The sequence below is a fragment of the Prosopis cineraria genome, unplaced genomic scaffold (assembly GCF_029017545.1).
Source record: "Prosopis cineraria cultivar Desert tree isolate PC_DT_omini unplaced genomic scaffold, ASM2901754v1 PC1589, whole genome shotgun sequence".
NCBI lineage: Eukaryota > Viridiplantae > Streptophyta > Magnoliopsida > Fabales > Fabaceae > Prosopis > Prosopis cineraria.
Window position 1 is genome coordinate 11,374 of NW_026556914.1, and position 10,550 is coordinate 21,923.

At 36.3% G+C, this 10,550-nt stretch overlaps 1 protein-coding gene across 3 annotated transcripts; it reads left to right on the forward strand.

Moving 5' to 3' along the window:
- The first annotated feature begins 6,362 nt into the window (after window positions 1-6,362).
- On the forward strand, window positions 6,363-9,186 carry LOC129300433 (protein GRAVITROPIC IN THE LIGHT 1-like). Of its 3 annotated transcripts, none has more exons than XM_054939003.1 (2): window positions 6,363-6,518; window positions 7,559-9,186. In XM_054939003.1, exon 2 carries the CDS (start codon window positions 7,625-7,627, stop codon window positions 8,882-8,884), a length of 1,260 nt encoding a protein of 419 aa, XP_054794978.1. In that variant the 5' UTR covers window positions 6,363-6,518; window positions 7,559-7,624; the 3' UTR covers window positions 8,885-9,186. The 3 variants fall into 3 exon arrangements, with proteins under 3 accessions (XP_054794978.1, XP_054794977.1, XP_054794979.1); XM_054939002.1 differs by having other exon boundaries at window positions 6,364-6,518; window positions 7,623-9,186; XM_054939004.1 differs by having other exon boundaries at window positions 6,366-6,518; window positions 7,477-9,186.
- The last annotated feature ends 1,364 nt before the right edge of the window (window positions 9,187-10,550 follow it).

A 10,550-nucleotide genomic window follows, 5' to 3' on the forward strand; every position in this document is an offset into this window, starting at 1 on the left:
TTCTCAACTGAATGTTTATGCATGTCAAGTTGATCATTCCACCATTTTCAATTCATTTCTTTCATTTTGATTAAGGGCAAAATTATATTTTTGCTCCTAAAAATTACAAGAGCCCTTAGGCTTGCAGTGCGATTCTCCCAAGACTTAATTAGCAAGCGAAGACTTGGATAAACAAGTAGAAAGGCTTGGCTTGGTGCCTTAGTGGGTATTTATTCATTTCACAAGCAAAGACTTTTGGGAGAATCGCATTATAAGCCTAAAAAATTCTAATAATGCATTGCTTTATTGCAATTTTTCTGGAAAGCAAAAGTAGAATTTTGCCCTTAATTAACTTGACACACATGGACATTCAATTGAGAATTCATCAACATCGTATTGTGTATCCATGGATATTATGTTGAGAATTTAGGAACATCGTATTGAGAATCCATGAATATCGTATTGTGTACCTATAAACATTGTGTTGTGTATGCTTTGCGTGGCTACTTTAATTAACATACAAATCAACTGGACACTTATGGATATTGTGTTAAGAATTCATGAATATCGTGTTGTGCACTCACGAACAATGTGTTGTACATGCTCTATGAGACTATTTTAAATGGGTTGAAAAATTCATGATCATATTGTGTGTCCATGTATATTGTGTTGAACATGCTCTATGTGACTTATATTTTAATTAACCTACAAATTAACTGAATACGTATGAATATTATATTGAGAATTTATAAATATCGTGTTAAGAATTCATGAATATCGTGTTATACTTTGTGAATGAGGGTTTAGTGAAGGTTTTGAGTTTTCAAATCACACAAGAGCAAAATTATACTTTTGTGTCCAAGAAAATTACAGCAAGGTCCTTAGGCCTGCAATGTATTTTCAAAACTTTTTAGGCTCAAACTACAATTTTCTATTTTTTTAGGATCTATAGTACGATTCTACCATGGAAATAACATCAAGCACATCCCTATGAAGATGATAAAAATATTATTTGATATATTTCCTTAATTCAAAAATGTAAGGCATTTTTTGAGAAGTTGAATATTAAAAAATGTAAGGCATTTTTAATCTTTCGAGTTGTAATCATTACTTTTTTTCAAATATGCCCCTATTGATGAATGACTTTATATTTATTGTAGAGTATTTAATAGGGGTAAATATAAAAAAAATAGAGTTATTTTGAAAGTAGGTAACTATTTTATTGAAGGGTAAAATATAATTAAAAATATCTTATTTTTTTTACGGAGGGAATATAAGATTTTTTTTTATAAACAAGGAGAAATCCACAGCCACATTAGCCTATCTCATTCGAAACCGTGCAGCCTTCCGAACTAAGCATCCTCACAAGATCTGGAGGTGCCCAAGAGATGCTGTAGAAACCCAGCAACACACGAAGACCATATTTGGCTAATAGATCTGCAACTCCATTAGCCATTCTGCACACATGGTGTGTTCGAACCTCCTAGTCTCTTTGAAGCAGGATCTAAGCTTCTCCGATAACAGTGACATTAGTATGTTGAGAGTTACAGCCCTTTTGAATGCACTGCAGTGCTTCTAACGAATCTGACTTCAGTTCCACCTTCCTATAACCCATGTCCCAAGCAAGTTTCAGATCGTGAATGATAGCCCAAATTTTCATAGATAGTTCATCTCCATTATCAATCCTGCAATAGAAACCACAAACAAATTTCCTATCATGTGTGCGAATGAGGCCCCCACAGGCATTGGCATTCAAAGCATGAGAGTAGACTCTATCTACATTCACCTTGACCTAGTCATGATCCAGAGGCACCTAATGAGAATTAGCACTGTTAAGTGAGCCAGATAACTTCCTATATGATTCATGAATACTATGGAAAAGGGCTTTTGAACTGGCAATAACAGAAGTGTTGCTCATGCACCATTGTTCAAATATTTGTTGATTTTGTTTGTGCCAAAGTTTCCAGTAAACAATCGTAAAAATAGAACTCTAATCCATTCTAGCAAAGGGAGATGAGCAAACTTTGACCATGCACGTGAAGGGACAACCACATGCCAAAGATTATTTGTAGCTGGATAATCATGAAGAACATGCAATATATCCTCTGAATTTCTTTTACACACAGAGCATAACCCTGAATCAGCAATCTTACGCTTGAGCCTTGTTCATTTGTAAGCAACCTCCCTCTCACCGCAAGCCACATAAACACCCTACATTAATATGGAACTTTTAACTTCCAAATGTGAGACCACAAATTGTCTGTTGTGGCAAAACTCTGAATGATGTTTTCATAAGCAGATTTCACCAAAAACAGATCACTTCTATCCCATTTCCATCTAACACTATCACCATTACCAATGACCTCCGTACCTTCCTCAACCTTCTTCCAAATTTCTTTAATACCAACCCAAACATTCGAACCCCTTTTCTCAGGGTCAATCTTAGGAATAATATCATTACCACATCGATACTTATCTTTGACAATCCGTACCTAAAGAGCATCTCGCTTTGTCATTATAGTCCAATCCAACTTTATAAGAAAAGACTGGTTTTGATGTTTAGCATGTCTGAACCCAAGCCCTCCATTCTTCTTTGGCAAGCCAACCTCATTCCAGCCAACTAGAGGAATGCGGTGGTGGTTTTTGGAGCTACCCATAAAAAGGATTTATTGCACTGGTCTAAGCAGTTACAAGTGTTAATTGGGAGTAAAGCCGTCTACATAATATGATTAGGCATGGTTGAAGATACGACTGAGATCAAAGTTGTTCGTCCTGCTAAAGAAAGAGAGTTTATCTTCCACCCCATCAACTGCCTCTTAACCTTCTCTACAACTTCCTCGAAAGTATCATTCTTTACCTAGGAGTGATGTAGAGGTGCACCTAAGTATTTGCCAAGACTCTCAATAGGAGTAAATTCTAGAATCTCATTAATCTCGTTACATCAATTGTTTTCCACATTACCAGAATAGAATATTCTGGTTTTAGATGTATTCACTGTAACCTCCCAGAGGTTAAACCACAAATTACTCCAAATCATGATAATCCAGGGTTTAACCCTCAAAAAATTACCAAATTGTAAAGTTTTATAAAAAAAATTTCTCAAAATTCTTTCAAAGAAATCTCAATCTCAACAAATCAAATCTCAAACATGATTTAAGAAACTCCAAATCATAGTTTTGAAAACAAAGCAGAAGCTTGAAAATCAATTGGGACCCAAATAATGAGTTTTAAAACTCAAAAATAAATTTTTTTTGTAGAAAGTGACTCATGCACCGTGGCACACGGCATGTGCACCACGGCGTATCTTCTCTATGCCATGCACCGTAATGCATTGCACGAAATTTGACAACATCAACGCATGAACTTTCGATGCGTCCCAAATCTCTGTCCGACGTCTAATTAAGGTGATTTCAATGTCTATACGGAGCTTTCTCCCAGCTCTAGCTAATGGTATCAGTTTCACATTCAAACTCATTTTCTATAAAAAGTTAGACACCAAAACCCATTTTAACCACTTTTCACAAAATTTCTTAAATGGGGTGTCTTAACTCAACCACGCGTGCCAATAGCTTACACCAACCATCCGACCACACTCAATAGACTCTTGCAGACTTGTGCAACGCACCACACACAATTAAAAATACTTATATCATAAAATCACCACTCAACCCCGATTTTCACAAAATATAAAGGGGAAGAAAATGTTGCACAAAATAAACAATTTCATTCCAAATTTCTCAAAATACATATGTTTATACTTGCACAAGTATTTTAGCCCTATCCATAAGTTTACAACCAAAATTCACTAACTTAGGACAAAAAATACATTAGTTATACACAAAATCATACAAGTAGTGCATAAAGCATGCCAAATAATCCTAATTGGCAATTACATTAACAAATACACATGACAGTACCAAAAGAGAGGCATATAGAGGATTACTCCATAAATCCTAAGCCTCTGTATGTTTTCCCCGACTCGAATCCAATGAGCTAGGTCTTAAAATATTAAGAATTGAGGGATGAGTACAACTATTTAGTAATTAAGTTTTACTTAACTCATACAGTTGTATATTAATTGTAAATAGATGCAATTAGGCAAATAAGCACAATTAACACATAACATTCGGTCACGGTTCACAAAACTAACAACCATGTGACTAGGCTTGCCATAAAATATTTTATCATGTTATTTAGCAAAAACATAACACAAGGTCGCAAAAATAACAACCATGCACCCTCAACACATGCCGGACCACAAAACTAACAACCATGTGGCCGAACTTATATGCATGATCATATACCAACCTTATATCCTCCTGTTACCTCTAACACAAAACCGATGGCTATCATGTGGCTACGTCCTTTACGGACTAACCCAACCTTCCACTTGTGAGGAGCTATCGGGCCAAGGTAAACTCACTCACTTATATAATCCAATTTCTTCCAATACTAATGACCATGGAGTGTCGTACCTTAATCTAGCCTCCTCATGAACCGGTGGAGACTAGTTAGGTTTGAGTCTCTCATAGAACAAGTAGGATAGTCCCGAATCAATTATGGGATAAGGCCTACCTCCTGATTCCAACGGTCGGTGCCATGGCTAGTTTTCAATTCCAACGATCATTGCCAATACCACGTGGATTTTAATCAATCTACTCTTCTCCCTAGGCGAACCCCTGCCAATGATCATGCTATACACATATTTCACATAATATGCATTTTAACAATCAATTCATAACACATGAACTTACATAACTCAAATATTCCACAATTCAACACATAATTCATCACAGTTCTCCACCCATAGTAATAAATCACAATTAATTTCATAAAACACTAAGGGTGGCAAAATAAAGGTTTTCTTTCCAAAAATCATTTCACAAATCAAACACTTTGCCAATATGCATCATTAATTTAACTCATAATTCATATTTCATAAACACAATTAACATTCAACTATAAAAATTAAGTTTTTCTTGGTTACCTCAAACCTTTGAGAGGTCAAAGGCTTATCTCTCACTATACCAACTTCTCAAAGTTTCAACAAGCTCGAATGGTGTCAAAAACGAACCTCTCTACATCTATACCATAAGAATTTCATCATTGTCTAAATCTTAAAGTCTTATCAACATAAAACTCCACACAGTTATTTTTATCAACTCATAATCACTACCCATTCATATCCAATGGGCTCATTAAATTTCATTAATGCACATTATCATTAATAACACCTCAAATCATCATTAATGCACATAAATCTCTCCCAACTACCTCATAAATATCAATTTTCAGATAATAAATGCTCCTATAAACCAACCACTTCCAAAATCATCAATGTGATGTTCCAATATATTAAACAACTCCCATTATACTCATTTAACCAATAGAATCAGACTCATACTCTTATGGGTCAAAAATCCATCTCCCAATTCAAACCCTATAATAAATCATCATAAATGAAGGAGAGAAAGGAAGAATGAGGCTTAGATTACCTACCTTAAGTGTTTGAGAGCTTCAAAATGTCAACAATGGAAGCCAATATGTATGCCCTAGCAGAGCCCAGCATTCTCTTCTTTTTCTTCCTCTTCTTCTCTTCTATTTTCTCGTGCAGACACGATCTGATTTATTAGAAATTTTGCCCGTGTGCTGCAGCGCATGCTGTCCTTCGCCACGGCGCATGGCACAAAGGAGCCCATTGCATTTAAATTTATGTTCATGCACTGCGACAGACTAACCATGCACAGCAGTGTGTGGCATAAAAAATAATGCTTCACTTTTCTTTCTCTTTCCTTGCCCAGGTGGCCCGTCATCGATCCGAACCCACTGCTAGGGCTGAAATCATAACAATTATGCCAAGTTAAGCCCCTTTGACCACACACATCATTAACTCACTAATTACCCTCATTAAGTTAATAAACTAGGGTTAAATTTTTTCAGATGTTACATTCACCTTCAAACCAGAGCTTTCACAAAAAGCTATGATACATTGATTAATAATTTCCGCTTGACGACAAGTCACCTTTGAGAAAATAAAAATATCATCTACAAAAAATAAGTGCAATAAAGGGAGCCTAAATTTCATAAGCCTGATCGGACTCCAATCTCCTAACTCTATAGAATTCTGAATCAAGTGAGCAAGTTTTTTCATGCAAATAACAAACAAGTAAGGAGATAAAGGATTATCTTATCTAATGCTTCTCGATGAAAAAAAAAACCATCAGCTTTTTTCCCATTCCATAATAATATAAGATTTTTTTTTTTTTATGCTGGTTGAGATCGAAGAGTTGCGCATTAAAAAATAAAACGAATAATGATATAAAAAATTTGCAAGTTTACCAAATTCTTCCAAAAATTAATTATTACCCCGATAAAAAGTAAAAACACATTCTCAGGGGTAGCGGATCCATTTGCCTTCGTCGACGAACTAACATTCCAAACTCTGTCGGACGCCTTCCATTGTTGTCAGCCCTGCATGGTTGTTCTAGGGCAAGCAGTGAAGGATCGAACCCTAAGGCTTTTTATACTACCAAAATCTGGTGAGATTGATTTGTTCAATCTGGCTTTGAATTTAGATTTGAATTTGTCCCCCGCTTCATCTGTTCCCTGCGTGGCTGCTCTTACTTTGTTTTAAATTTTTCATGTTAATTTGGCTTTGAACTTGGTCGTGTAATCGTTTGAATATTGAGGTTTTTTTTTTGTTGTACTGGTTTTTGCTTGAATGGTGTGTAATTGGGCTATTATACTTCTTCCCTCTTCATTTTTATCACTAGCGACCTCTATGATTTGGATTTTTTTTTTTTTGCAATGTTGGATTTGTTGTGAATTGGCATTCTTTTTATTAATCTTGTTATATTATCATCAATTTTGGAAAAGTCTCAAGGTATTTGTGATGTTCTTTTAAATGACTTGGCTCGATTTGTGTCAAAGCATCTAGAGCAAAATTGAAAGGGTATTATATCCACTATGCATATTTCAAAGATCTGTTTCACGAAGCTGGGGGTGTTTTGGCTGTCTCGATAAAGTTAGGCAAATGCAAAACACTCTCTTGAGGGGCAGGACCTCTACCATGCTCTGGGCTAAAGGCGTTAGAAAGGCACTCTCGTGTGTGAAATCACTAAAGTACCAAAGCTATGCTATATAAACGAGATATGGATGGACATAAATCTGAGGTAGTATTTGACACAAATTAACAGTTCAAGCAAAAAATATCAGGTCATAAAACTGTAATCATCAAAACACAAAATTAAGTCACTGATGGTCTGATATTTCTACTCAAGCGTGATAATCATTCAATACATGCATTGCAAAACTAAGCATACCCCACCTTTAATTCATTCATGCCATTCACATCTATATATCTCCTATGCATACTTAGAGTTAACGGGGTTTCCTTTCCTAAGAGTACTTACAAACTAACAGATCACTACTTACTAAGCATCCATTAACATCCATGTAAAATTATCATATTGATATACTACTTTGGGTTTGAAACAGGAACTGAACACTCATGTATTCAAGACAGGCATATAATTTTTTGCATTGAATACCTTGATTGAACATCCACAAAATGTTGCAGGTTGTGTGTGAGTTTTGGTTTTGTTGAAGGATAGCTTATTCAACTATCCTTTTATTGGCACTAGCTATGCTACCCACTGGAGCAAAAGAGACACAATTACATGAAAACAGTAGTCAGAAGGTCCATCCTCAACCTGTGGAAGAGGCCATGAATCAGAATCCTGAAGCTTTGGAAACTTTAATGTCTAGAATCTTTACAAATATATCTTCCTTGAAGTCAGCTTATATCCAGCTCCAGTCTGCTCATACTCCCTATGATCCTGATAATATACAAACTGCAGATAAACTTGTTATTGCAGAGTTGAAGAACCTGTCTGAACTCAAGCATTTCTATCGGGAAAACAACCCAAAACCAGTGTGTGTTTCCCCACAAGACTCTCGTTTGGCTGCAGAAATTCAAGAGCAGCAAAGCCTCCTGAAAACCTATGAGGTTATGGTGAAGAAGTTTCAGTCCGAAATTCAGAATAAAGATTCGGAGATCCATCAATTGCAGCAGCAGATAGAGGAGGCTAGCCAAAAGCGGGCCAAGTTAGAAAAGAATCTGAAGCTTAGGGGCTTGTTAACCAAAGACTCTGAAGATGAAAATAGGTTTTTCCCTGTTGATCTTACACCAGATCTTTTTACATCTGCTGCAGAAGCAGCTTCCAAAGCCATCCACGATTTTTCTAAGCCGTTGATCAACATGATGAAGGCAGCTGGGTGGGACCTTGATTCTGCTGCCCACTCAATTGATTCTAATGTCATTTACACAAAGAGAGCTCACAAGAAGTACGCATTTGAGTCCTACATATGTCAAAGGATGTTTGGTGACTTTGAGCAGGAAAGCTTCGGTGTCAAATCAGACCGTGTTACAGTCACGAAGGAGAGCTTCTTCCATCAATTTCTTTCCTCAAGGGAGACGGATCCCTTGGATATGTTAGGGCAAAATCCGGATTCAATTTTTGGTAAATTTTGTCGGAGCAAGTACCTAGTGGTTGTTCATCCAAAAATGGAAGCATCGTTCTTTGGAAATCTAGATCAGCGAAATTTTTTAGTGGGGGGTGGACATCCAAGGACTGCTTTTTACCAGGCTTTTCTGAAACTTGCCAAGTCAATTTGGCTTTTGCACAGACTTGCCTATTCATTTGAGCCAAATGTCAAGGTATTTCAGGTTAAAGCGGGGAGTGAATTCTCTGATGTTTATATGGAAAGCGTGATAAAGGATCTGGTCATGGATGAAAGTGAGGTGAAGCCCAGAGTTGGGCTGATGGTCATGCCTGGATTCTGGATTGGTGGAAGTGTGATTCAGAGTAAAGTCTATCTCTCTAATATGAAGGTAGCCGAGTGATTTTGGATAATACATGCGGACCTTTTGTCCAGACAGTCTGATGTATGTAGCTAGGTCAAGTTGCGTTTTCTTATCCTGCAATGTGTAATGTAATGCTGTTTGTAATATATTTCATTCCTGTTAGTGGTCTCTGAGATGAAATTGTGCTCTCTGGGTGTCCTTGTTTACCTTCAGGTTTTATTCTGCTGTTTGCTCATATCCCACTTGAAAATCCAAAGAGATTAAGATTGTAATTTTTCTGGGACCTCATATCCAGAATCGTATTAATGCAGATATATATAAAATGCGTGGTGTTATCATTATTGTCCTTTGGAAAATGCTGTCATTTTCATTTTTCCTGGTGATATCTTTGTTGGCTGCCTCATACTACTTCAAGCATCCCTTTTTTCCTTGTGGAGAAGAGCGATTTCATCTCTATTAATTTAACAGGGTTTAGGTCTTTAACCCTTTGGTAAAGGAAGGGTGACAGATTATTATTATTTTTTATGTTATTTGAGAAATTAAGATAAGCATGATGGATAATCCAGGAAGAGAACCTAGAAACTCCAGCAACATCTCTCATTCTTTGAGGGTTAGACGAATCAAATGGTCCAGGCGTATAATCCTCTTAGACAGAAAAGCTTGATGTCGCACAAATTGGTTAAATCGAAACTGTACAAATGCTGTATCGTGATGTTCAAGGAGATCCGGTGAAATCTCCAGATATGTTATGGTGGCGCAAAATAAAGACCAATGGCGGACATTTTGATACACCGCAAATTCAAATAAGGTGGTGGTGGTGCGCAGAAGAGATGGAGAGGGATAGGAATCCAAATTGATGGAGTTTGCTGCTGTTAAAGTGGTTTTTCCTGTATCACCTGGTGATAAAAATCCTTCTGTGTTTACTTTTTAAGACTGTTAAAGTGGTTATATTAACTAAGAGAGCTGAACTTTTGTTGCATTATGTTACGTTTGGAATATCTGAAATCCTGTAACTTATCAATATCATAGTGGAACACGCATGCCTTTGTTTTACTTTATATATGTTCATCTAATGCTACTTCATCCAAGCTCATAAAATTGCTGTGTTTTTGGATGCCCTACAAAAAAATAGCATGTTCATTGGATAGTTTTATCAGGCAAGATGTGTTTAAGTGACCTATGAGGCATGCACTGTTTTATCAAATTACATTATGGGCCTGTGCTTTGCATGGAGTTTGAGGTGAGTTGCAAGTTTGATGGTTTATAAATAATGCATCTTCTTATAGATTTATATTATGTATAGATTATGTAGACTCTATCTTCTATTTGGATGCCATTGCATCATTTTTCTTTGCCAGTTACGATCTGGCCAATGTTACTTAATTATTTTGAGCTGATTAACTTTTCCTCGTCTCTTTTTCATCAAGCGTCCTTTTGCAGGTACCTCTTTGCTCATTGTTCTAAGGGAAAACATAACATTGGATTCTTGCATTTTACCCGTGTTTAGTTATAAATTCTTACATTTTTTTCGGTATTTTAAACTCCTACACTTTCATTTTTTGATGTTCTAGATTCCTCCAAGGCCTCTATACTTCATTCATTTAAAGACTTAGAATACCAACAAATAAGTATAAGAACCTAGAATACTAAAAAAAATGCATGAGACCTATAACAAAACATGAACAAAGTGTAGGGACTCAAAATT

What these genes read in the sequence shown, in the direction of transcription:
- LOC129300433 (XM_054939002.1), top strand. Translation starts at nt 6,455, where the DNA reads ATGGTTGTTCTAGGGCAAGCAGTGAAGGATCGAACCCTAAGGCTTTTT. An exon ending in TTTTATACTACCAAAATCTG is followed by an intron (nt 6,519 to 7,622) that starts GTGAGATTGATT and finishes TATTGGCACTAG; the next exon opens with CTATGCTACCCACTGGAGCA.